Here is a 26,946-nt window from a genome sequence, read left to right as displayed (position 1 = left end):
GGGCCAGGTCTACTGGGCTGGCCACTAAAAGCACCCCGAGAAGGAGGCACACTAGATATTGGCAGTGCATAATAAGGTTCCTGAGGCCTGGAAGGGACCGGAATACCACTGGCGGCTGGAAGAGCTGAATGAATGGGGCGACTCACAGAACCCCTACCATGGAGAACTGCTGGGGAACGAGCACCAGAATAAGAACCAGTCTCTCGAGACCTCCTGGCCTCTCTCTCCTCTCTATCCCGCGCAAGCATGCCCTCCAATCTCCTGGCAATACTCACAACCTGTTGGTAAGAAATATCCATCTCCAACTCCCTGGCCATACTAATCTAAATATTGGGGTGGAGTCCCTCAATAAACCGACTAACCCTCTCTCGAACAGTGGCAACCAAGGCCTGTGCATGTCGGGCCAAATCACCGAAACGAACTGCATACTCTGACACAGTCATAGTACCCGGGCACAGCTGCTCAAAATTCGCGCGACATACGTCCCTGAGGCTCTGAGGGACATACTCTCTCAAAAATATGTCCGAGAACTGAGTCCATGTAAGTGAGGCTGCCTCGTCCAGACTACTCAACTCATAAGCACGCCACCACGGATAGGTTGCTCCTCTAAGCTGGAAGGTGGTAAAAGATACCCCACTCGTCTCCGCTACGCCCATAGTACGGAGAATATGATGACACTCCTCTAGAAAGCCCCGAGCATCATCTGTAGCCAATCCGTTGAAGGTAGGTGGGTGGTAATTCGTGTACCTCTCAAGTCTGAGTTGCACCGCCTCATAAGCGGTTATCCTAGTCTCGTGCTGAACTGGAGCTATCGGCTGCATAGGGATGAACTCTGGGGCCTGGTCGACCTGAGCCCGCTGCTTTGGAGTACCGGTGATGGGATTTTGTGCTCCTCCCCCGTCCTGAGATGTGGCAGGAGCAAGTGGAATCAATCCAGCCTGAGCTAAGGTCCTGAACATGCAATGAAGTTAGGCTAGAGTCTCCTAGAGAGCTGGTGCAGCAACAGGTGTCTCAGGTGTCTGCCCTCCAGTTGGAGCTACTGGGTGCTCCTCTATAGCAGCTCGTGCGGGTGCTCTGGCTGTATCGCGTGGACGTCCTCAGCCTCTACCCCGACCCCGATCCCGGCCCCGACCCTAGCCTCTCGCGGCTCTAGCAAGGGGCGCAGGTGCCTAGTCATCAGATCTGCATGTACGTGTCCTCACCATCTATGAGAGAATAGAATACAAAAGTTTAGATTTTTTTTTTTTTTTTGAACGATAAGGAATCAAAGAAGTATAAATTTTTCCTAACAATTCCATAGCCTCCCGAAGATAAGTAAAAACGTCTCCGTACTGATCTGCAAGACTCTAATAAACCGACTTGTGACTCACGACACGTATGAACCTAGAGCTCTGATACCAACTTGTCACGACCCAAACTCCCTCCGTATAAAGTCGTGATGGCACCTAGTCTCTACGACTAAGTAAGCCTAACAAATTGCGGAATATAACAAACACGAAAGTAAAACTTGGCAACTAATAGCAATGGATAACTAAATAACTAATAACAATGTCGCTCGACATGTGCAATAACCAATACTCTATAATACACAGTCTTCCCAAAACCCGGAACATCATAAATCACAAGCTACAGAATAAAACTAGTATCTCTATACACCAAAGTCTAACAAAAGAAGTACGAAAAGTAAATGACATAGGAGAGAATAGAGGGGGACTCCGAGGTCTGCGGACGCGGCATATATACCTTGATGTCTCCGTACAACAGCAAGCACTCTCAACTAGTTACGGGACTGATAAGAAGCACTTGGATCTGCACACAAAAATATGTGTAGAAGAGTAGCATGAGTACACCATAACGGTACCCAGTAAGTGCCAAGCCTAACCTCGGTAGAGTAGTGACGAGGTGAGGTCATGCCCACTGGTATATAATAAATAAAGCAGGAAAATATAACAGTATAATAAGAGACTGGAATTTAACAAAAAGAAAACACAACGATATAACAATGCAACACACAAGGATAAATAATAGGGGATCTCCCGAGATACCGTCTTGTAGTCCCAAAATAAATATGCACGGAGAATTCCCGAGGTACCGCCTCGTAGTCTCAAAAGTAAATGTGCAGGGAGAACTCCCGAGAAACCGCCTCATAATCTAAAAAGTAAATTTACGGGGAGAACTCCCGAGGAACCACCTCGTAATCTCAAAAGTAAATGTGCAGGAAAAACTCCCAAGGAACCGCCTCGTAGTCTCTAAAGTAAATATGCAGGGAGAACTCCCGAGAAACCGCCTCGTAGTCTCAAAAGTAAATATGCAGGGAGAACTCCTGAGGAACCGCCTCGTAGTCTCAAAAGTAAACGCACAACTCAACCGATAAATACCATAGTTAACAGCAAGAATTCTACAGTTAAGATTGATAAAGAACAAGGAAAAACAAGAAAATTAACTAGGCATGCTTCACAGAGTTCAAATAAGCAGTTAAAGCATGTAGACATGCGATATTAGGCTGATCAGGATAACTACGCATTTTGGAATACCTCAATTAAGAATGAAAACAGACTAATACTCATTTAAACGGTATAACTCAAATTAAAGAAAAAGCATGTTACTACTCAGTAAAATAAATCGGGTTTTTCAACAAATAGCTTGTGTACGTACTCGTCACCTCACGTACACGGCGCTCACACATCACGACAGTATCAAATCCTAAGGGAATTTTCCCCACACAAGGTTAGGCAAGCCACTTACCTCGAACCAAGCTCAATCAATACGTAAGAATGCCCTTTCCTCGATTATCCGACTCCGAATGGCCCAAATCTAGCCAAACACAATTGCATAACATAAATACAACTATAATAGGCTCATCTAATTAATGAAATCAATACTTTAGCAAAAATTCCGAAATTCATCCTAAAAAGTTGACTCGGGCCCACGTCTAGGAATCGGGTAAAAGTCATAAAATATGAACACTCATTCACTCATGAGTCTAACCATATCAAATTTACTAAAATCCGACACCAAATGGTCATTCAAATTTTTAAATCAAACTCTCCAAATCCCTAGCCTCAACTCCCAAATTCTACCTTAAATACACACTAACTAGGTGGAAAAATAAATGGGGAAGCAAGATTATTGATTAAAAATAAGTACAAGGGACTTACCTCAAGATATACCTCAAAACTGCTCTCAAGAAATCGCCAAACCCGAGCTCAAAATGTAAAAAATGAGCAAAAATTGCGAACCCTTGCATTTAAGTGTTTTGCCCAAAACTTTTGCACCTGCGGACCTCTAGTCGTACCTGTGACGCCGCACCTGCGAAATTTCCATCGCATGTGCGAAAATGACTTAAAGGGACTGGGTTTGCATCTGCGAGCAATGGGCCGCAACTGCGCGCCCAATCCCTACGGAATTCTTCCGCTTCTGCGATCCCTCACGCCCTGGCCCATTCTGCTTTTGCGCTCCATCTTCCGCATATGCGGATGCGCATATGCAGTTATACCTCCACACATGCGACCTCTGGACTCTTCCTTCCAAACCGCACTTGCGTCCTTTGGCTCACTTTTGCGGGCTCCCATCTGCGGTCAATGTTGTGCAGGTGCGATCACATCAGGTGCAGCAGCTTCAACTATTCTTCCAAAACCAAATTTGATCCGTTAACCATCTGAAATTAACCCGAGGCTCCCGGGACCTCAACCAAACATACCAACTAGTCCTAAATCACCATACGGACTTAGTCTAGCCCTCAAATCACATCAAACAACGCTAAAAACACAAATCACCCTCCAATTAAAACTTAATGAACTTAAAACTTTAAATTTCTACAACCGATGCCGAAATCTACCAAACCACATCCGATTGACCTCAAATTTTGCACACAAGTCATATTCAACATTACGGACCTACTCCAACTTCCGAAATTGGAATCCTACCCCGATATCAAAAAGTCCACTACCGGTCAAAATCTTCAAAATTTGACTTTCCCCAATTCAAGCCTAAATCAGCTACAAACCTCCAATTCACATTCCGGACACGCTCCTAAGTCCAAAATCACCCAACTGAGCTAACGGAATCGACAAAACTCCATTATGGAGTCGTCTTCATATAGTTCCGACTATGGTCAAAATTCTAAGGCTTAAGCTTCCGTTTTAGGGACTAAGTGTCACAGTTCACTCCGAAATCACAACAACAAACTCCCGGCAAGTCACATAAGCAGAAGAAGATACGGGGGAAGTAGTTAATAAGGGATCGGGGTTAAAACACTCAAAATGACTGGCCGAGTCGTTACATGATCGGATATCGACTTATATGTAAATGACCCCAAAATAGAGTTTTGATGATTTCAATAGCTACATATGGTGACTTTGGACTTAGGAGCGTGTCCGGAATTATTTTTTTGAAGTCCGTAGTGGAATTTGCTTGAAATGGCGAAAGTTGAATTTTTGAAAAGTTTGACCGGGGAGTTGACCTTTGATATTGGGGTCGGAATCCAGTTCTGAAAATTTTCATAGCTTCGTTATGTCATTTATGACTTGTGTGCAAAATTTGAGGTCAATCAGACTTGATTTGATAGGTTTCGACATCGAATATAGAAGTTAAAAATTCTTAAGTTTCTTAACCTTAAATTGGGGTATGATTCGTGGTTTTTGCGTTGTTTTATGTGATTTGAGATTTTGACAAAGTTCGTATGATATTTTAGGATTTGTTGGTGTATTTGGTTGAGGTCCCAATGGCCTCGGGTAAGTTTCGTATGGTTAACGGATCAAAATTTGGACTTAAACAGCTGTTGAAATTTTTCTGGTGGAAATTTCTGCTGGAAAATCGAGGCTGGAAATCGAAGACTGGAAATCGAGGTCAGAAAATCGAGGGCAGGAAATCGAGGGCATCGCCTGGACAGAAACTTTAAGTTATAAAATAGGGGTTTCGTCCCATTTTCTATTTTTGACAAATTGGAGCTTGGGGAGAGGCAATTTTTGAGAGATTTTCAAGGAAAAACATTGGTGTAAGTGATTCTAACTCGGATTTGGTCAATATACACGAATATAGAATTTTATTAAACGAATTTTTGAGATTTCGATGTCGATTTGGAGTCGGATTTGAGTGAAACTAGTATGGTTGGACTCGTAGTTGAATGGGTTATCGGATTCCGAGATATGGGCCCCACAGGCAATTTTTGGGTTAAAATTCAGATTTTTGTTAGAAAAATTATTTTCTTATGAAATTTATTCCTATAATTTGTATTGATTGAATCGAATTAATTATGATTAGATTCGAGCCGATCGGAGTCGGAAAATCAAAGAAAAGATATACTACTTGACTAATTGAGCGTGGTTTGAAATAAGTGACTTGTCTAACCTTGTGTGGGAGAAATTCCCCTTAGGATTGGTATTGATATAAAAATGTTGAGGTGTTGAAAGTCGTATACACGAGGTGATGAGTGTGTGCACTGGCTAAATGTGAAAGATTATGTCTTTAAATTGTGTAGAGCACTGTTGCATATTAATTAAATTATTTTATTCTGTTATATTCATCATCATTAATATATTTTCGTATTTTAAATTTGCCTGACTTGTTCCTGCTAAGTGTTTTACCTGTTTAGTTGAAACTCTATTTCTTTTGTTCCGTGCATTACTTGAAGGTTGGATTTCTTAATTTAAATATTATTAAAAATGAAGTATTTTACATTCAAAATTTGATGTTAAGTCAAGATGTTAAATTTGTGAAATATTATTTTTGCTGAATATTTTGTGAACATTTTTGTATTCATTGTGATTGAGCCGTGAGCTCCGTCTTGTGGAAATAATGGATATTATTTTGCTGAATATTTTGTAAGACTTTGCACTCATTGTGATTGAGGCGTGAGTTCCTTATTGTGGAAATTATTCTTGTTGTTGATTTATTTTGGCAAGTTGAAATATTTGGGTACTTGAGGTGCAAATTGTGATATATTGTGATATTGATACGCATGTGGTGGTATAAGGTCTGGGATGAGTTAATATTAAGTTTTAAATTAATGAAAAAAATATTTTTCTTTAATATGTAAAATAAATAATTAAATTGGCTAAGTAGCAAAAGAATGCGATTCAATTTTTGTTTCCAAAATTATCATATAAGTAAAAGTATTTTTCAAATGAAAAAAAACTCCTAGCATTCATATATTTGTTCCATAAGAAATGCATTAACGGTGAAAGAATAAGATAGAGTAAGATCGGTTATTGTGAAATATTAAGAGTCAAATAAGTAAAAATGCAAACTTGAAACAATAAAGATGAAACAATAGAAGAAAAATTATATTTTATATGATTTTTCATTAATTATTATTATTATTATTATTATTATTATTATTATTATTATTATTATTATTATTATTATTATTATTATTTTGTAAAAATTCTTACAAATTGAACTCCCTATATCTTTTTAATATATTTAGTTATTTGTTGTAAAATATTAATTTAATATTAATCCTTCTTAGACTTTATTCACATGTACCTTTTTTCTAAGAGCTACAGGGCAAATCTTTCATTCCCGAATCTCAAAAAGACTAAGAGATAATATTTTTAAATTTATGTTATTTGCCAAATCTTTGATCGATTGTGGTAAGTAAGTTTTGTCTTACTTTTTTGTTTTTGATATTAGATACAAAATAATAATAATTTTTACAAGATGTTCCACATAATTCTAAGGACTTCTATGATGCATAATTTCTTCTTTTATTGAACTAGCTAAAGTGAAATTAACATTCTATCAAGTTTAGGAACTCACTTTTTTTTGTATCTCAAACACTTTATTTAATGCTACTTATTTTAATTCTTTAAGACGATATATTAATTGATATAGGAAACACGCGCAAAGCGCGTACCCTAAGACTAGTAAACGTAAAAAATGATACTTAATTAATGAGTCCACATTCATAAATCATACTCCTTAAAAGTTTTAAACAAGAATCCCAAGCTCGTTTGGACATAAGAAAATTTTCACTTTTTTTCGAAAAATTCACTTTTTTCCGAAATCAGTGTTTGGCCATAAAATTTCAAATTTTCACTTGAAGATGGATTTTGAAATTTTTCGAAAATTTGAAAAACTCCAAAAAGATGTTTTTCAAAATTCACTCAGATCACTCACAAAATTTCAAAAACAACCCAAAATTATATTCATGTCCCCAAACACAACTCTAGTTTTCAAATACCATTTTCACTTGAAAAAAAAATCACTTTTTTCTGGAATTTTACAATTCTTATGTCCAAACGCCCACTTAAAGTGTTTCAGTTTCTTCAGAAAAATAGAAAAAAAATCGAAATTTGGATGCTTACTAGCGTCAACTACAATCTCTTCATCTCTGGGACGTGTCCTTGTAAAAAAATTCAACATCGAATTCATAGGTGTAGGGATTGGAATGTTTTTGTAATGGTGATGCAGGGCACCTCAACTATTTCAACGGGTACCTAATACCTCCCACAATCACAAATTATGTCCATCAAGACTTGGGGCAAATCGAAAGGCCTAATTTCATTATAGGAGATCCTCATCTACTTCTCCTTTACTAATACCACCTCCATTATTGAAATTATCTTTAGTAGGGTAATTAAACACCTCTGCATCTTATCTCCTCTTTAAGATCTGCAACAAATAGTTGGTGATGAAAATCAGACGGCACAGGTCACACTGCGTGCTCTTCCATACCCCACTACAAGTAGAACGAACATTTAACAATTCAAAACAGCACTACTCTTTGACATTTCATCAGAATTTATTACCAGCAAGTTCTAAGCGAACAGAGTAGAGACCCGCTCATCTTTGTAACTCTCCAATTTCTGAACACCTCCCCTTAGGAAATGAAGTAGGAACGAGCTATTGTTAACTGGTATTCCAAAAGTATGTAGAGACACTTTACGGAAAAGCGACATCATCAGTCTCAAGTCCGAGGAACTTCAGCGTGAGCACTTCGACTAAACACAAAAAGAACCATTACAACAGCTTTAATCTGTAGCCATTGATTATTGACTGTGCATTTGAAGAAACTGGGTCTATATTTCCAGTAGACCAAGCCATGTCTAGTGTATAAAATATTAAAGCAAAAAGTATTCAACTTCACAGCTGCCACAGCAGCAACAATAAGAACAATAATCCAGTAAAGGCAAAGAAAAAACACAGATCTTTGAGTCATATCGTCATAACCAAATTTATTACGGCAAAAATTGCAAGAGACTATCAGTGATGATCCTCATCATCACTGCCATGTCCATCAGGAGGTCCTCCAGGTCCAACCACTTCCAACTGCAATAGAAGAAACCACTCAGTATGAGAATAAGTACTTCAATTACGCCCTCAAATTCTGCATGGAACAATTCAAAATTGGACTTGCACAATTCATGCACGCTGAAATGCCATAACATCTGAATTAAGAAATCAATTTGCTTTGCTATAGCCAATGCAGGGGGAAATGTCTCTTTATTTGCTGAAGAAATGTGAATTTACACCTGGTTAATATGCCAATGCACTTTTTTGACATATACAACAGCAAGGAAAACTTCACATCTACAAACTTCACTAACAGCCTCCGAATTAACCTAAATTTAGAAAAGCTGGGAGTATGGGTTCACGTCTAGCTATTCTTCAACAGCCTACAAATTAACCTAGATTTAATCAATAACATATCATACAACTAACTCTGAATTAAAGGATATTCTGTACTTACTTCAAAATACTGTGAGCATACTGGGCATTCATGTGGCTTGCCCTTCTCAAGCCAGAACCAAACAACATCATGCTCATCTTCTGTAAAATCAGACAAAGCAACTTAAGAGACTGAAGTCAACTGGCTAGAGCAATGAATGTTTGACGGAAACACTATCAACTAATAAATAAATAATGGAGACTTATAAATAGATAATGGAGACTTGCCTCCTTCACCTCCCGGGCATCCTACAATTCTTCTGTCATAGTAGGATTTGACAACAGCTGGCGCTTCCTATAATACAAAACATAGATGATTTGATCAGACTCGTATGCGTCAAACTTGAAATATAACTGATAACAAATAAGCAATCACAAACTAGAGTTATTTAAAAAATTGTAACTAGCAATTCATCATTAGGAGATAAAACGGTAATAAAATTGGTGTGCACAAAAGATCAAAAAGAAACACAGAATTGAAGAGAAGATTACTGATCACAAGAAAAAAAAATCGGCCAGTGGAGACTTAATAATTTGTAACTAAACCACCGAAACAAGAGAAAATACTAAGATTAAATTAAGTTGCACATTCACCGTACTTGCATACACATAAGTACACCTCTTTTCACTGGTGAAGGATTACAAGATAAAATTTCAAAGAGAAAAGAAGACGTCAATACTAATCAACTGCATTGATGAGCGTTTACCTAAGAGACCATATGTTATATAAATGTACAAGTTAATAACAGAAACAGAAAAGACTTCTTTTTTAAGTTTTAACAGCATTCACAGAGCATCACAATACAAGCTATGACCTGAACTACATCAATATTTGAAAGGAAATGGCCTCCATCATATAAGTGATAAGACCATCCTTTTTTTGATGAAGTAATGAGTTTTATAGAGAAAGGCATCAAGAAGATGCAAGAAGTACAAGAGAGAGGGAAAGAGTCGGCTAAAGAACAATAGGCCTAGTTACTCTCCATATCTTAGTATGGAATTCTGAGTTGTTAGGGTCTATTCCCCCTTTTTTTTTAATTCTCAAAAAAAGAATATGGCCCAGGAATGAAAACTCCTAGCTATCATGAAGTTAGAGTAACTCATCTTAAAAAAGAGGTGAAGAAGATAGACAAAATTATTGAGGAGCATAAAGTGGAATGGAACAAGTTTGGATGTTCCATTATGATGGATAAATGGACAGCACGGAATAGAAAAATGATCATAAATGTGTTGGTGAACTCTCCAAGAGGGAGTGTTTTTCTTGAATCTTACGATGCTAGCAACTCTTTTACGGATGGAAGCAAAATGTATAGCTTGTTTAGAAAGACTATTGATAAAATTGGAAAGGAAAATGTTGTACAAGCTGTTACCGATAATGCTAGTGAGAATGTTAGTGGGGGTAAGATGATGGAAGCTATGTATCCACACATTTATTGGACTCCATGTGCATTGTATCAACTTGATGTTTGGTGACATATTCAAGCAAAACCCATATGCTTCAGGTAACTTTAATATAGTTATCTTTAAAGCTTTAATTTATTTATACTTATGTCCTATTAAGTATTAACAATAAAATTGTTATTGTTACTTTTACAGTTTTCACTAAGGCCGTCAAGATATATTCTAACATCAGTTAGAGGCCGTTGTTGTTGAATTTGATGAGGAAATTCACAAATGAAAGAAATTTGGTGAGACCGGCCAAGACTAGATTTGCAACGGCTTTCTTAACTTTGCATAGTTTTTACTTGCAAAAGAAAAACTTGAGAAAGCTAGTTCTTTCAAATGAATGGAAAGATAATAGATATGCAAAGGAAGCTGCGGGGAAAGAAGCTGCCAAAGTTCTTATTTCTCCATCATTCTTAAATGACGTCTTTCGGGCTCTTAAAGTTGGTGGTCCTTTGATTAGGGTGTTTCGTATGGTGGATGGGGAGAGAAAACCACCAATGGGCTATCTTTATGAAGCTATGGATAGAGCCAAAGAGACTATTGAAGCGTCATTTGAGGGAGATGTTAGGAAATATGAGAGTTTTTGAGATTATTGATAGCAGGTGGTCGAATCAACTCCATCGACCTTTGCATGCAGCAGGTCATCTTCTGAACCCGGGATTATTTTACAAGAACACTAGAGATGACACTTTGGATTCAGAGGTGTGGGATGGATATCATCAATGTCTTGAGAAGTTGGTCCCCGATTCAGCGATGGTAGATCAAATAGGGGAGGAGTTTGGTAGGTATTCACAAGCAGATGACCTATTTGGTTTACAAGCGGCTATTAGAGCCAGAGACATAAGGTCGCCAGGTAACTAACTTTAATATAGATATCATTATAGCTTTAATTTAATTTATTTGATTTATACTTATTAAATTTTAAAATATTTTTCTATAGTTGAATGGTGGATGCAATTTGGACATCAAACTCCAAACTTTCAAAAGTTTGCCATCAAAGTACTAAGCCTAACTTTAGTGCATCTGGATGCGAGAGAAATTGGAGCGTATTTGAGCATGTAAGAAGCACATTTATTATATTAATATATTCTATATTGTATTATTATTAGTACCTATTAATTAATCTAAACAATTTATGCGCAGATTAACTCCAAGAAAAGGAATAGGCTTGAGCTATCGCGTCTCAATGATCTAGTGTATATTAAATACAATAGAACATTATGAAGCTCGCGATACCATTGATCCAATTTTGTTGGATAACATTGACGAGGCAAATGAATGGTTAACTGGAGCCCCCCAAAATCATGAAGATGAACAAGTGTATGTAGGAGATGATCTTGATTGGGGTATTGTTTCTATGGCGGCTGGAGTTGAGGAGAATATCTATGGTCTTAGAGGGAGTTCTTCAAGTTCAAATTACAATGGAAAGGGAGTAGCAAGTTCAAGTCGGTCCCTAATTGATGAAGACTCCGAGAATGAAGAAGATGATAGCCAATATAATGCTAACATTCATGAAGTTCTAGAATTTGAAAAGCTTGAAGAAGAATAGATGTTGCTTGTTTTAGACTTTTAGACTTTAGTTTACGAATCTACTATGACTATCTATTGAGTTTTTATTTTTGAATTGATATATTTATTAATATATTATTGTTATTGAGTTTTTAGTTATATATATATATATATATATATATATATATATATATATATATATATATATATATATATATATAATTTTGTGTTTTTGTATAAATTGTCGCTTCACATCAAAAAGGCGAGCGCTTCGTTGCGCGCCTCTCGCCTCAGTGAAGCGGGCCCTCGTTGCTATTTATCGCCGTACGCTATCCAAAACATTGTCCTTAATTTGCTATTCATTAGGTATCCTTATTAACTCGTCCCAATAGAGAAACATTGATAGAGGGTTCATATAACTGACTCAGTTTGGATTTAGGCATAGTTATTATATATTCAAAACAAAGTTCACTAAGTTGTCGAAGCATGAAAAGGAAGGACCGGAAGGGTGTTACACGATTGCAGGAATTCAAAAGTGAATTCTAGGATCGCAGCACTGCTTCAGGAATGAACTCGAGAAAGCAGTTAGAAGATAGGATTTGCAGAAGAAGAGAAAGGGGAGAAGAAAAAGAAGAAAAGATTTAGAATAGGATTGTATGTATTGATTGATGGTTCGAAAATGTATATTACTGTCCTATTTGTACTGATTACATTGTATCAAAATACTATTGCTACGGCAGAATCTTCTTCTAACAGAATTCAGTTACTCTAACTACCTTAACTAACTTTCCAGCCGTGTAACTAACTTCTAGAATCTGCACAACCTTCTTCTCTATATCTTGAGCTGCTCGTCTCTCATCCTCTATAATTGTGTACCAAAGGGATAAGGTCTTTTTTCCCTATTACATTAGGAATTGCAAATGGGGGGACTTTGCAGTTCCTGCTAATCTTTTTTAATGCCTTCCAACCTAAACTAAGAAGGGAGGTAAATCCCATTTACTTCTCTTCCACTCGTACAACCAACGTGAATGAAAGTAAAAAATAGTTAAATCACCTATCCATCATACCCCTTTCTCTTCTTAGTCCTCCCCTTCCTTGAAGGAAACACATATAATGACTAGTAAAGAAGTGTGAATAGCAAGATTGATCCAGGTCCCCCCCCCCCCCCCTTTTTTTCCTTTTGGATAACAGATACAGACGTCGTAAAGCTCAGTAAATAATGGGCCACCCTCTACCTTTCTCTTGTTAAACAAACTTAGTTTACCAGTAGAATTCAAAATTGTGACGAGTGCTTATAACACATCCCTTGTTGTGTTACATTTGATATTGAATTTGAACCAAAGCCTTGGGGTAAGATTGATCCAGGTTGTCTTTAGCTTAGTGCCTTAGTAAAACTCAATAATCCTTCTGGATCAGTAGTTTCTGAGAACCAGTTTGGGTTTATACCGGAGCGTTCGACTACAAAAGCCATCCACCTCGTTAAGAGATTGATGGAGCAGTATAGGGAGAGAAAGAAGACTTGCATATAGTGTTCATCGACTTGGAAAAGGCGTACGATAAAGTTCCAAGGGAGGTTTTGTGGAGATGTTTAGAGGCTAGAGGTGTACATGTTGCCTATGTTAGGTTGATTAAGGACATGTATGATGAGTAAAGACCCGAGTGAGAATGGTGGGTGGGGACTCGGACCATTTTCCGATGATGGTGGGATTGCATCAGGGGTCGGCACTCAACCCTTTTTTGTTTGCTCTGGTGATGGATGTACTGACGCGCCACATCCAAGGGGAGGTGCCGTTGTGCATGCTATTTGCAGATGATATTGTATTGATTGACGAGACGCGAGACGGTGTGAACGCGAAATTAGAGGTATAGAGACAGACCCTGGAATCTAAAGGTTTCAAGTTAAGCAGGACCAAGACAGAATACTTGTAGTGTAAGTTCAGTGGCGAGACTCAAGGAAGGGAAGGGGAAGTGGCACTAGATTCGCAGGTCATTCCTAGGAGAGGGAGTTTTAAGTACCTTGGGTCTATTATTTAGGGGGATGGAAAGATTGATGAAGATGGGCGTGATGGATGAAATGAAGACTCACTTCCGGTATTTTGTGTGACAAAAAGGTGTCACCAAAACTTAAGGGTAAGTTCTACAAAGTGGTAGTCAGACCAATGATGTTGTATGGGACCGAGTGTTGGCCAGTCAAGATCGCTCATATCCAGAAGATGAAAGTAGCAGAGATGAGGATGTTGAGAAGAATGTGCGGGCACTCCAGGTTAGATAGGATCAGAAATGAGGTTATTCGCGACAAGGTGGGTGTGACCTCTATTGAGGACAAGATGCGGGAAGCGCGACTTAGGTGGTTTGGTCATGTAAGGAGAAGGAGCACAGACGCCCCGGTGAGTAGGTGTGAGAGGTTGACATTGGAGGGCCTACGGAGAGGTAGAGGCAGGCCAAAGAAGAGGTGGGGAGAGGTGATTAGGCAAGACATGGCGCATCTTCAGCTGACCGAGGACATGACCCTTGATAGGAATGTATGGAGATCAAGGATTAGGGTAGTAGAGTAGGTAGTCTAGAGTGTTCATAACAGTAGTATTGGCACGCAGTCTCGCTTTCTGTTAGTAGTAGGTTTTTATGACTAACCGTTATTTTCTTACATTGTTGATCACCTTACTATCTGGTTGTTTTTATTCTGTTTTTATATGGCTTCTTGGTACTGTCCCTTCTTGTCTATATTTTCATTAATGTGGTGCTTATACTTTCCTAAGCCGAGGGTCTATTGGAAACAGCCTCTCTATCCTCACAAGGTAGAGGTAAGATCTGCGTACACACTACCCTCCCGGCCCCCACGGTGTGGGATATTACTGTGTATGTTGTTGTTGTTGTTGTTGATGATCAGTAGTTGCAAACTAAAACATATTCCCAGCATCATATATTAATATAAGAGAATAAACAGTATGCTGCTCATTTTTATCTTCTTTGCTTTTGTCTTCAATTGGATTATCAGAAGAACCATAAACTCACAAGAAAACCTAAAAACAACGGCTATTTCCAACATTTCCTACTATAAATGCATGTTACCCATGTTAATAAGAGAACAATCAATTATGCCATATAATCATTATGCATCAGACGAGAATAACTAATCTGGATATAAGATAAAACAATTTTATTGATCAACAATACATTGCGACAAAAGCAACAAGCAATAACAAGTGTATACTAGCACCAATCATTACTTGAAAATCCACACTGACCTTTGTACCAAAAGGACCCTCAGGAAAGTTAATGTCAAGAAGTTCCCTTCCCTAAAGAAGCACACATCAAATGTAAATTTCAGTCACATGTAGCAACATCTATCAAAGACATTTGAATTAATATACCTAAATATCTCAGCTAAAAATGCTATAAATACGTAGAACGTCATAGATAACTCACTTGGAGCTCAGCTTCAAGCTCTTCGCGCTCATGACCAGTTGCAATCGGCATTACATCCTCCACACTCTTCTTAACAACATTCTCTGTTCCAGACAACAAATAATCCAGCAAATTACATAAGCCACGTATATCAATCAAACAATCCATTAAGTATCCTCTATATCCATTCGACTCTATTTAAACACATAATTTTGTGTAAAAATGCGTGAGATCTGATGAAATCAGGGCTCGGAGTAGAGAGAAATGTGTAAGTATACCGGACGCGGCAGTGAAATGGCGAGAGAAGGACGTGACCGATGACCGGAACGCCGCCGGAGACGGAGATGAAGAAATCGACGTGGCGGCGGCGGATGGATGGGACTTAGGAGTGGATCGAAGTAGGCGTAGGGTTCGGAGCTGCGAAGAGAGTTTTCTCCACATAGTGTGTGTTCTTTCCTCAGGTCAGCCCCTTTTGCGTCTGTAGATCGAGAGACGAGAGTTTTTCTTATCACTCTCTTTGTTTCGCTTCTGTTCTCTCCACAACTTTTTTGGAAATGAAAATGGCAAATAAGGGTGGCACTAGCCGAAGGGCGACGGCTTCGGCCAAGGTTGACTCGCTCGTGCGAAAATTCCTGCCACGTGTGTATGATTTTTCTCTTTTTTCTCAAGTATTACTAGTAACTTTTTAGTAATTCTAATAAGGACACTCTTTTATGGATACTAGTCTTGTTGTATGTGCCTTGCACGGATTTATTGCATCAATAATTAAAAAGTTATTGATAAACTATATTTTTATCATATTAATATTGTGTTTTAGTCGAATAAAAATAGTTTCGATCAAAAAATTTAAACTAAATATTAAATAATGTGTTAGCACATGAAGTTGCTTCGTATTTACACAAAATTATAATTTTGGCACAAAAAAAAGAGTTAGAGCTTATACTATTTAAAGAATAATATTTTACTTTTCAATTTTAATTTTTTATAAGTTATTAGGTCTTCGTTGTTTCCCTTTTTTTTGGTCTTCTTGATACGTTTTTTGTCTTCTATCTTTTCAACTTTAATTTTTATTGCAACAATTTTTACAATTTCATATAACTCTTATACAATTAAACGTCTTCCAACCTGATGCCCTCCATTCATTGTATTAAGTTTGAAAAGAAAGATAGAAATTTTACCCATACTCATGACTATTTATAAGAAAATTTATTATTGTTAAAAAAAAATAAGTTAGGTAAAAGTAAGAACTACAACAACAACAAACCCAGTAGTTTTCCACCAGTAGGGTTTGGGGAGGATAAGATGTGCGTAGCCCTGCCTCTCCCCCCTGGAAGGGCAGAGAGGTTGTTTCCGATAGATCCTCGGCTAGAGAACGACTGAAAAGAAAAGGTAATTGCAACAAGTAGGAATAACAACAAGATATAATTGCAACAAATAGGAATAACAGTAAGATGAAATAAGATTAAATCCAAGAATGCAGTCAAACTCTAGGTAGTAATAGTCATTTATGGATAAAAGATATCATACTAACACTAATGCTAGCGAACTGAGTAAGACAAAGAGAAATGCTTGACTACCTACGAACTTTCTACCCTAATCTTTGACATCCACACCATCCTGTCTAGGGTCATGTCCTCAGTCAGCTCCAGATGCGTCATGTCTCGCCTAATAACCTCTCCCTAAGACTTCTTAGACCTACCTCTACCCCCCTGCTACCCACCGAGGCTAACCACTCGCACCTTCTAACTTGGGCTTCTATACTTCTCCTCTTAACATGCCTGAACCATCTCAACCTCGCCTCCCGCATCTTATCCTCCACACGGACCATTCCCACCATTTTTCGAATAACTTCATTCTTAATCTTATCCAACCGGGTGTGCCCACACATCCACCTCAACATCCTCATCTCAGCTACTTTCCGCCAACACTCTGCTCCATACAATATAGTCGATCTAATTACAACCTTGTAGAACTTACCTATAAGTCTCAGCGGCACATTCTTATCACACAAAATACTGGAAGCGAGCCTCCACTCCATCCATCCTGCTACGATACGATGTGTGACATCTTCATCAATATTCATGTTACATTGTATTATAGATCAAAGATACTTGAAACTACCTCTCTTGGGGATGACTTGAGTATCAAGCCTCACCTCTATATCATCTTCCTAGGTACCGTTGTTGAACTTGCACTCCAAATATTCCGTCTTGGTCCTGCTCAACTTGAAACATTTAGACTCTAGGGTCTGCCTCCAAACCTCCAGCCTCTCGTTAACACCACCCTGCGTCTCGTCAATTAAAACTATGTCATCAGTAAATAATATACACCATGGCGATCACCTTGAATGTGTCTAGTCAATGCGTCAATCGCCAAGAAAAATAGGAATGGACTAAGAGTTGATCCCCGATGCAACTCCATCATAACCGAAAAGTATTCTGAGTCTCCTCCCGCTGCCCTAACCCGAGTCTTAGTTTTATCATATATGTCCTTAATCACCCTAATGTAGGCTACTAGGACCCCTTTAGCCTTCAAGCATCGTCAGAGCACCTCTCTCGGGACTTTGTCATATGCTTTCTCTAGGTCAATGAACACCATGTGCAAGTCCTTTTTCATCTCCCTATACCGCTCCACCAATCTCCTCACAATGTGAATGGCTTCCATAGTCGAATGTCTCGGCATGAAACCGAATTGGTTCTCAGAAATAGACACACTGGTCCTCACACTCGCTTCAACAAACCTCTCCCAAACTTTCATAGTATAGCTTAGCAGCTTAATCCCCCTATAATTATTGTAACTTTGAATATTGACCTTGTTTTTATACAGAGGAATCATCGTACTCCGCCTCCATTCATCGGGCATCTTCTTCGTCCTAAAAATAATGTTTAACAGCCCAATGAGCCACTCCAAACCTGCCCTACCCGCATTCAAAAGTAAGAACTATATATATATATATATTATAAAAGTTAAATGATAAGATGATATAACTTTTTGAGAGATTAATTCTATTTTTCTTCTTACTATCGCAACCAACCAAATATCATGTATCTTCAAAGAATGCAGCATTATTACTCATGTTTTATTATCTTTGATATCAAACACCTCATATATTGGAATATATCTAGAAAGTCATACGTAAATAAATTATTATCGCATTTACGGATATATCATAATGAACTTTTTTAATCATGGATAATTTTAAACTCCTAAATATTAGGACTTAAGACATAATTCAATTGAATTAAATTCTTTTGCTAATTAGTTAATTAAAAAAGTAACTATTTCTTTTAAACACTAAAAGAGTGATTCTTTACCTTTTCAGGTTCTTATATTAGCTCATCCCACTTTTAAAATATTTGGTTGTAATTATGAAGGAAAATAAAAGTACTTTTCTTTATATTATTAAACTTTTCAATAATAACAAAATAAAGGAAAAACAAAAATCAGTAAAGTACTAAGAATTAATATGAGAAAAAACAATAGTTGAACTCCACAAAAAATGTGGCAAACTACAAGAAGTTGCCGGCGAAAGACTTCGAGCACCAAGCGCTTGAAAGGGAAAAAGAACAAAAATTTCGTTCTTTTAATTCAGTTTGGATCAAGTAAGGTAAGTAAGAATTTTTATACGGTAAAATTTTAGGGATTATGCATATATTATACGTGAATTGTATATATATTACACATCCGCCGGCTATTTATAGTTTGAGAGATTAGGTGAGCGGCTATTTGAGTTAATTTGTCAAAATTTTAATTGATTTCAAAATCTAAAAATTAGGAGAGTAGCTTAACTTACTATTTCGTCCAATATAAAATTTATTTTTAAAGGGTAAAAAATACGAATTGACATTTCGTTAAGGGTATTCATACTTTTAATATAGTATAGATTACAATTAAAACATATTGATATGATAATTAAGTATTTTAGTTGAAACGATATACTAACTACTAAAGTGTCGTTTAGTACGCGGACTAAATTATCCCGAGATTATAGTCATGGGATTATAATTCCTAGATAATTAATCCTACATGGGAGGTGGGATAAAATAATATCAAGTTTGATGGGATAAGGTAGAATAAAATGGGATATTCAAGATTAAGTTTGGGACAAAGTTTATACTATGTTTGCATGACGATATAAATTTATCCCGGGATAAATTTATACCGTCAATCAAACATAATATAAATGTACCATACTTTATCCCACCTTATCCCGCGTACCAAACGACCCCTAAGGCCTAATGGTTTATGCGAGTGCGATCAAGAGATTTAATTTGACTTAATGGTATAGCCCAAAGAAGGAAATATTGCATATACCAGAGGTATGCCTCTTTCTCAATAATGTTAACTATATTCTCCTGGCATATACATGATACAAAGGATTCCTACATTTGAACACTCTTGGAATCATTTTAAGGGGGATGTAATTGAAGGAAAATGCTCCTTTTGTAGTTCCTATAATTGCTGGGGCACCTTGCGGCAAATCTTGTAGAAATCTGGCTATGGCTTCGATGGTGCAATCTTAGCCAATTAACTTCTGTTTCTTCCTCCTGGAAATGGAATCCAGAATGGTAGATTCATCATCGTTTTTTCTTCTTAACTTGTTCAAGTGTTCCTCACTAACCAAGCCATTCAGCTTTTTGTTCAATTCATACGCTTCACCAAGTCTCATCCGACATTCTTTGCTTGCAGAATCATGGGAAACAACTGGCAAAAAGAAACACTGAATCAATATTTGCAGTTACAAATGTTACCACTCGTTCGTACAAAGAGAACAGAGGTAGAGATCCATCTATTAGGATACGTAACTATAATTGCTTAAAGCGTTTGAGAATATCAGAAAGCATGGAGACAATAAATCAAGAGTAGGGAAGTAGAAGTAGAGCAAAATCCATCACAAGAACTAGCTAGGATTAAACTTTTTCAAGATCTTGACACCAAAAGTATTCGAGAATTCAATTTCATTGTATGCATGACAAGGCCGAATTAACCAATAATGAATGAGTTACTACAATGTGGAACTTTTGGGATATAGTATTGTTTTAGGCATGTTTGAATCATCAAAATGAACGAAATAAGAGTTCAATCTATGTTGCTGAATCAAAATGCATGTTTCTGGAAAGGAAAAAAAACTGTGTACCTCATAAAAAAGCATATGCTTTCATATAGTATAAATATGATAGGCGTTAAACATAATAGGTGTGAGTGTCAGATAGAGAAGCAAACTGCAAGAAGCAGAAATGACTGACCTGGTTTGGGATAATCTAAGCCAATGATGCATCTTGCTTTACGTTGGACACTTAGGGGAGCAGTCCAAGGCTCATATATGTACTCCTTTGGCATATCTGTCATTGAATTTAGATTTGCCAATAAGAGAGAACAAAGGAAAAGGAATTGCATCATAAGAAAATCAGTTCAACGTACCTTTTAAAACAGGGAGAAAATGCCTGATATAGTTCCCGGCAGGATCATATTTCTTCCCAAATGAGGTTGGTGAATAAATTCGATGGTACTGAAAAGTAGAGAACCTCAATGGTGAGAATATTTGAGGTCATCCAGGAAAACTGGTCGAGATGTGGAACAATGTTAAACTAAGCACTTCTTGAGATAAACATTTAGGATCGTCTGATTAAATTTACTTAACATTTGGAAGCACCTGATTCTTGTTGAAGTCTTATATTTGAACAGATAAAAGACCAGTATTTCATTCAACTACTTAATTTCGTATAATGTGATCTTTGGGATAACAAGATTCTCCACAAAGTGAATATAATTGATGCATTTTTGTGACCAATGGAAAAAGATATCAAAACACCAGTTCAAAGCCGAAAATCACTCCTAATAAACATAATTATGACTCAAAAAATAACATTCACCTGGTAGAAAAATGAAGAGCAAGATAGCCACAACCAGTTTCCGTTGTTGATTGCCCAATCAGAGTCAATAAGCAGTCTGTCGAAAACATCACGCCCTTTCTCCCAATGTACAAACTATCAACACAACACTAACAAGTAAAAAATGGAGAAATTATTCAAAGACTAACTTTTACCCAAGACTTGAAGTGATTTACCAGATCCCCACGAGTTAGAAAGCATGCAACACTGTGTCGAGCAAGATGATGCATCCAACCCCACTTTCGGAGCTGAAACATTGAGAACAAAAAATCAGATACACTAACGACTATCAAATCAGACAAAGAGCCTCCAGAAAGTATCTTTCAAGTGTATACAATGATAGCAAGGTCCAGGCATCCAAAATTCCAACCTGGGTCATTATCGCATCAATCCAAGGAAAGCCCGTTCTGGCATCTCTCCAAGCAGCAAGCAGTTCATCATCATTCTTCCAAGGGATCTGTTGGAAGGTAGACAGTTATATATACATATTCCCACTATAATTTAACAAGGAAAACTCAGGCCAGAATGAGATAGTCAAGTATAGTAAAACATCAATTACTACAACATTAGAAATTGTTTAAGAAGTAGAAACAATAACTAAAAGATTAGGCGAACAGACCAATATATAAACCTTAAACCAAATAACTTTCATCAACAAAATCATCAAGCTTCCACTTTCCATAAGAAAGGTAGAACACACAAGTATCAAGGACAATAAGCTCAGTCATCGTCAAAGTACTCTTGAAAGCACAATAGAATTTTATATAAGATGCTGTCATATTGATAGTTTACCTAAATCTTTCTTATTGTTTCTTTTTTTTTGGGGTGGGTGGGTTGGGGGGGGGGGGGGTTCAATAACACCAAAGGGACCAAACTAAGAGTGAAACAAAAATTGGAGAAGGCAACATCCTACATTTCAGATAAAGTGAATCATTAAATCAGAAAAAACAAGAACATAGAAATTCACCTGATGGGAACCTAGCATTGTATAGAGGAATAAGCAACAGTGCAAAAAAACGGATTTGAGGAACATGCACCAAATCAAAGAAGAAGATTTGCTGTCATAACCTGCTTGCATATTCTGTTACCCTTCATCTGATCAAAATTAGGAGTCCCGAAGGAAACTGTGTAGAAAAAGTCACGCCATAACAACTGCAGTAGTTGATGAAATTGTAAGTTACTTGGGCGTATAAGAGCTCTGAACACGAAACAATAGGCAAACCTACCTGTCCAAGAAGAGAAACAGGTGGAGATGTATGCTTTTTAACGCTTTTCTGAATGTCCTGAATGCACTGGTAGAAATACCTGGAAGAGAGACAACCAAACTTCGAAAGGAATGTGAGGGTAAGAGATTATAATATTTCAGAATAATAAGTACTAATTCTATTAGCCTGTGTCCAGCTCACCTTTAAGTAAGGTGATAAAACTGTTGTAGCTGGTTTCATAAATGCAGATGGATCACCCTTGGGTTTCTCAAAATTTGCCACCCATTCCTGCAGCAGGAAATAAGCAGTTCCATTGTATTAGCAAATTGGTACAAAAGCGAAGGAGAATATATAGGACAACAGAGAGATTTGAGAAATTTATTGCATAAGGCTAATTTTGTATGCTAAACATCGAGACACCTTGTTTGCAATTGATTCTCTCAATCTCTTCAGTGCTTCTGATTCTCCACCTTTAAAAGGAGTCCGCTCGTCCTGCACACGAAATTTGTAATAAGATGTACACCAGAAGGACTTCACCAGAAACTTGTAATTCATACCTCGTTTAAATCTTCATAACCAAGTTCTTTGACAGTTGGAACTTCTGAGACTGCAAAATTTCCAGTATTTCCAATAGGAGGAAGAGAAGATATTGTTGTTGAAAGAGGGGTTGATGCCCAAGATGGTTGCCCAGCCAGTTTAAGGAAAGACTGATAAGTCAGAGGTGGGGATCCCCCATTCTTTGTAGACAATCAAATAAAATTGATCAATATATAAATCTAGGCCTAATGTCATTCCACACTAATTGCTTTCTTCAACAAGAAAACAGAAGACCACCCTTTTCGCCGTAAGCATCTTCTCCCGGAAAATAAGTAAAGCGGTCCTCTGAGATTTCCGAAGCTAGTTTTTAACTCATATGTTGTGGACATACCTTATTTATTATATCAGCAGGATTGTAGAGGGTGTGACTCACAGGAGAGAAAATTTCTACACCAGCTACAGAAGCGTGGTTCTGCGGAACAAAAGTAATTGTTCTTTAGCCAAGAACCAAATCATTCATTATGTGAACCAAAAAAGCTTCTTAATTTAAAACTTATCTAACCAATCAAAAAACACCATCTGAGATCTGACTTAAGCTCGTCTATAGGAAATCAAACCTTTCCTCAATTGGAAAGAGATTTTACCTTGACCTTTACATCTAAAGCTTGATAATAGGGCTCTGTGTCGTACTCAAAGCAAAGCTTCCCTATGCTCCACTGAAAGTTATGCAAAGGTTATACAAATCAATGGCTAGTAAAAGTACTGGCGCTCAAACGAAGAAAAAAATGCTTACAAAGTCACATTGGTACAATGCAATTTGAAAGAGGAAACAAACCCCCTGAAAGGAACCAATGTCTTTCGTAGCATATAGCGAGGATTCAATCAACAGTTTGACTCTAGTTTCAACGTTTCATGGTTCTCCAAGACATCAAAGCATACCCATAACTGAACTTTCTTAAGTAATATCAATCAATTGTATAACTAAACAATGGATTATAAGTAGATCTATTAAATTAGCCATAGCCGAATGGATCAGAGTGCTTAAAAGGAACAACTGTATAACTAGAAGAGTAAAAGATATAAAATTATAAGCTGATCTAAACTGTCATGTCCAACTTATGATGTAAAACTTCAACTGATAAACATCTCTTAAATTTCGATCCATAAATGACTACTCCAACGCTTAGCAATCAACATGCAAACCACTGACAACACACTTTTATCAAATATAGACCCAGAATCACATGGCAAGAACACACTTTGGTAACTCAAAAAGTCAAAGAAACCACTTTTCCTTTTCACTTCGCTTAAATAACTTATTTTCCATGTGTTGGTAACTAATTTAACTATTCACTTTTACATAGGTGACTCAAAACAGTTAACTTGCTCGATCGACACTTAGCAAACAATAATTATTTCATGATAGGTTCCTTAAACAGAGTTAAAAACCCGTAGAAGTAGGAGCTAGGGAATTGATTGATACCTCCTTTAAGCAGCGAATCAAGACCTCACTAGGCTCACCCTTGAGCACCAATAAGCGTGAACCAAGCTTCTTGAGACTCAAGTCAAGGTCAACTAGGCTTTCAAGCAGGAACTGGATCCGGTTCAACCCGGCTCTGGAAGAACCGGGAGAGAAGGCAGTCGGGTCGGGCTCCATGTAGTGTGGATCAATCACGAAAACCGGGTATAGAAACTTCGACCCTTTAGCTGCGTACTCCAGAGCTGGGTTATCATGGAGTCTCAACCCCTTCCTGAACCAAATCAAAGAGTTCGACCCCGAAGCCATGGTTGAGATAAAGTTGCTTGAAATTAACAGAGACAAATTCAGCATTTAAATTATTATTGAGCGTACATTTGCTGTCTCGAATTGAACTTATATTTATATTACATATATCGAAACATTAATTTAACTTTATGTTCTAGGTAGTGTTTAATGGACACAAATAGGGGATCTTTATTTAAACGGTTAACGTGTTTCCCGACATAAATGGGTTCTGGTACTTTTACAAGGAGGGGTGTTAACTAACGTGAGCCGGGTGCTATGTATTGGCGAAATGGCGAGCATTTGGTCATTTTTCATGAGGATGTGAGGGCCAGTACGCAACAAGCGTAAGTTAACATAGAGCAGGGAAGCATTGTCTGTGAAGATGCCACGTCGTTTTGTTAGTAGTTCTAACGCTTCATGCTTCCTGATGAGGTGGATTAATTTCGACCGATCATTACTGCATAGTTTATTTACAAGCTAATACTCCATTATTTCAAGAAAAAGAAGCAAAAAATAGAGAAAATTCTAATGTTTGGCTTTCATAAAAACTTTAATGATTAACCAGACTCCGCCTCCTTTTTTTCAATTTATGTGATGCCAACTTTTTTTTAAGTATGTTCGAAAAAGAATAAAATACTTTTATATTTAAAATAATTAAATTTATAAGTGTTTTATTTAATTTTAATGAAATTATTTATAAATACACATTATATTTCTAGGAATGCGGCTTTTACTTTGGTACTGGGTGAATATAGGATGCTTTGTGTACCAGCTGATTCTTTTTTATTTATAAATACATATATATTTATAAATTTTAAAAGTTCTTTCTTTCTTCGTGCTATATAAATATTATAAGAAAATTTATACAAGTTCTAACTTTGTAAGGCAAAATATCTTTCCCCTTCCCTTACAAAATTTTGTGTCGCGTGGCACTGCATGGGTGGGTCTTAGCGGAATGTCCTCTGCATTGATCGTATTTAATAAAGGAAAAAGGCCCAAAAATGATCTTGTGGTATTCGAAATGGATTAATTATAACCCCCGTTTAAATTTGAGTCAAAAAATAACCCTACTGTTATAGAATGGGTCTAATAATGCCCTTGTGTTATTCGAAATGGATCAATTATAATCCTCGTTTAAATTTGAGCCCACTAATGATCCCGCCGTTAAAGAATGGGTCTAATACTGCTATTTCACTCAGTTAATAATGATTAGGGGTGTAAATGGATATTTAAAAATCGACTAAACCGACATAATCGTACCGTGCCGAACCGATTTTTAGGTTTTTAAAAATAAAACCGTATGTTTTTATATAAATCTATAACTGTACCGATAATTAGGGTAGCTTTTTATTTTATAAAAATAAATCGAAAAAATATTGAACCGTACCGAATAAATTTACATGTGAATATATGTTTCACATGTAAATATATTCGAACCGTATCAAATTAATTTACATGTGGATATATGCTTCATATGTAAATATATCAAACCTATTATTAGACCCAGTATAAATACATGTTTCACATGTAAATTTATTCGGTACGGTTCGCTATTTATATATTAAGTTTAAAAATGATAATGGGTCTAATATTTTTAAAGAATGGGTCGAATAAGTTTAAAATTTGAGCCCACTAATGACCATGCCGTTAAAGAATGAGTCTAATATTTATGTTTGTAAATAATAATGTATTAATATAAATAATGTACAAATTTTAATACATTATTATTTTTAAACTTAATATATAAATATATGTTTCACATGTAAATTTATTCGGTACGGTTCAATATTTTTTCGGTTTATTTTTATAAAATAAAAAATCTACCCTAATTATCGGTACGACTATAGATTTATATAAAAATATACGGTTTTATTTAAAAAAAAACCTAAAAATCGGTTTGGCACGGTACGATTATGTCGGTTTAGTCAGTTTTTAAATATTCATTTACACCCCTAATCATTACTAACTGGGGAAAATAGCAGTATTATACCTATTTTTTAACGGCAGGGTCATTAGTGAGCTCAAATTTAAACGAGGATTATAATTGATCCATTTTGAATAACACAAGGGCATTATTAGACCCATTTTATAACGGCAGGGTCATTTTTGGACTCAAATTTAAACGGGGTTATAATTGATCTATTTCGAATACCACAAGATCATTTTTGGGCCTTTTCCCTTTAATAAATGGTCCCACATCCTTTCTCCTTGTGTTCGCTTGCCCTAAGATCTACCAACATAGTAAGATTTTATACCAAATACTATATTGTAATATAATATTTATATCTAAAAGTTTTACCATCTTGTCATACTTTTTGTACCAAATTACAATTGAAAAAAATACTTTATGAACAACACAAATAAATTATGCCTATTTGGTAGATTTTGATGAATAATTTTGACAAATTGATCGCTTGCAGATAACATAAAGTCATGTCAATCTAGTAGATTTTGATGAACAATCGAACAAGTACTGTAAATTGGGTAGAGTTATGAATAGTTTAATAAATAGATGAAA

The 26,946-nt window shown here is 36.8% G+C and overlaps 2 protein-coding genes across 4 annotated transcripts; both read right to left on the bottom strand.

The window, feature by feature from the left end:
* Window positions 1-8,005: 8,005 nt before the first annotated feature.
* Window positions 8,006-15,675, bottom strand: LOC104094031 (putative cytochrome c oxidase subunit 5b-like). Of its 2 annotated transcripts, none has more exons than XM_009599890.4 (6): window positions 15,309-15,675; window positions 15,052-15,134; window positions 14,871-14,921; window positions 8,899-8,965; window positions 8,693-8,772; window positions 8,006-8,271 (listed from the first exon to the last, which is right to left on the bottom strand). In XM_009599890.4, exons 1-6 carry the CDS (start codon window positions 15,469-15,471, stop codon window positions 8,206-8,208), a joined length of 510 nt encoding a protein of 169 aa, XP_009598185.1. In that variant the 5' UTR covers window positions 15,472-15,675; the 3' UTR covers window positions 8,006-8,205. The 2 variants fall into 2 exon arrangements, with proteins under 2 accessions (XP_009598185.1, XP_009598186.1); XM_009599891.4 differs by lacking the exon at window positions 8,006-8,271 and adding an exon at window positions 8,429-8,618 and having other exon boundaries at window positions 15,309-15,664.
* Window positions 15,676-19,315: 3,640 nt separating this feature from the next.
* LOC104094029 ((6-4)DNA photolyase) lies at window positions 19,316-24,642 on the bottom strand. Of its 2 annotated transcripts, XM_070191534.1 has the most exons (14): window positions 24,147-24,638; window positions 23,308-23,379; window positions 23,055-23,135; window positions 22,684-22,863; window positions 22,547-22,618; window positions 22,328-22,414; window positions 22,148-22,246; window positions 21,990-22,073; window positions 21,292-21,378; window positions 21,098-21,169; window positions 20,904-21,017; window positions 20,452-20,539; window positions 20,277-20,372; window positions 19,316-19,734 (listed from the first exon to the last, which is right to left on the bottom strand). In XM_070191534.1, exons 1-14 carry the CDS (start codon window positions 24,492-24,494, stop codon window positions 19,550-19,552), a joined length of 1,665 nt encoding a protein of 554 aa, XP_070047635.1. In that variant the 5' UTR covers window positions 24,495-24,638; the 3' UTR covers window positions 19,316-19,549. The 2 variants fall into 2 exon arrangements, with proteins under 2 accessions (XP_070047635.1, XP_009598183.1); XM_009599888.4 differs by lacking the exon at window positions 19,316-19,734 and having other exon boundaries at window positions 20,281-20,372; window positions 20,452-20,591; window positions 24,147-24,642.
* Between the last annotated feature and the right edge of the window lie 2,304 nt (window positions 24,643-26,946).

Source organism: Nicotiana tomentosiformis, chromosome 12 (genome assembly GCF_000390325.3).
Source record: "Nicotiana tomentosiformis chromosome 12, ASM39032v3, whole genome shotgun sequence".
NCBI lineage: Eukaryota > Viridiplantae > Streptophyta > Magnoliopsida > Solanales > Solanaceae > Nicotiana > Nicotiana tomentosiformis.
Note: the sequence above shows the minus strand (reverse complement) of the source record. Positions and strands in the feature narration are given on the sequence as shown.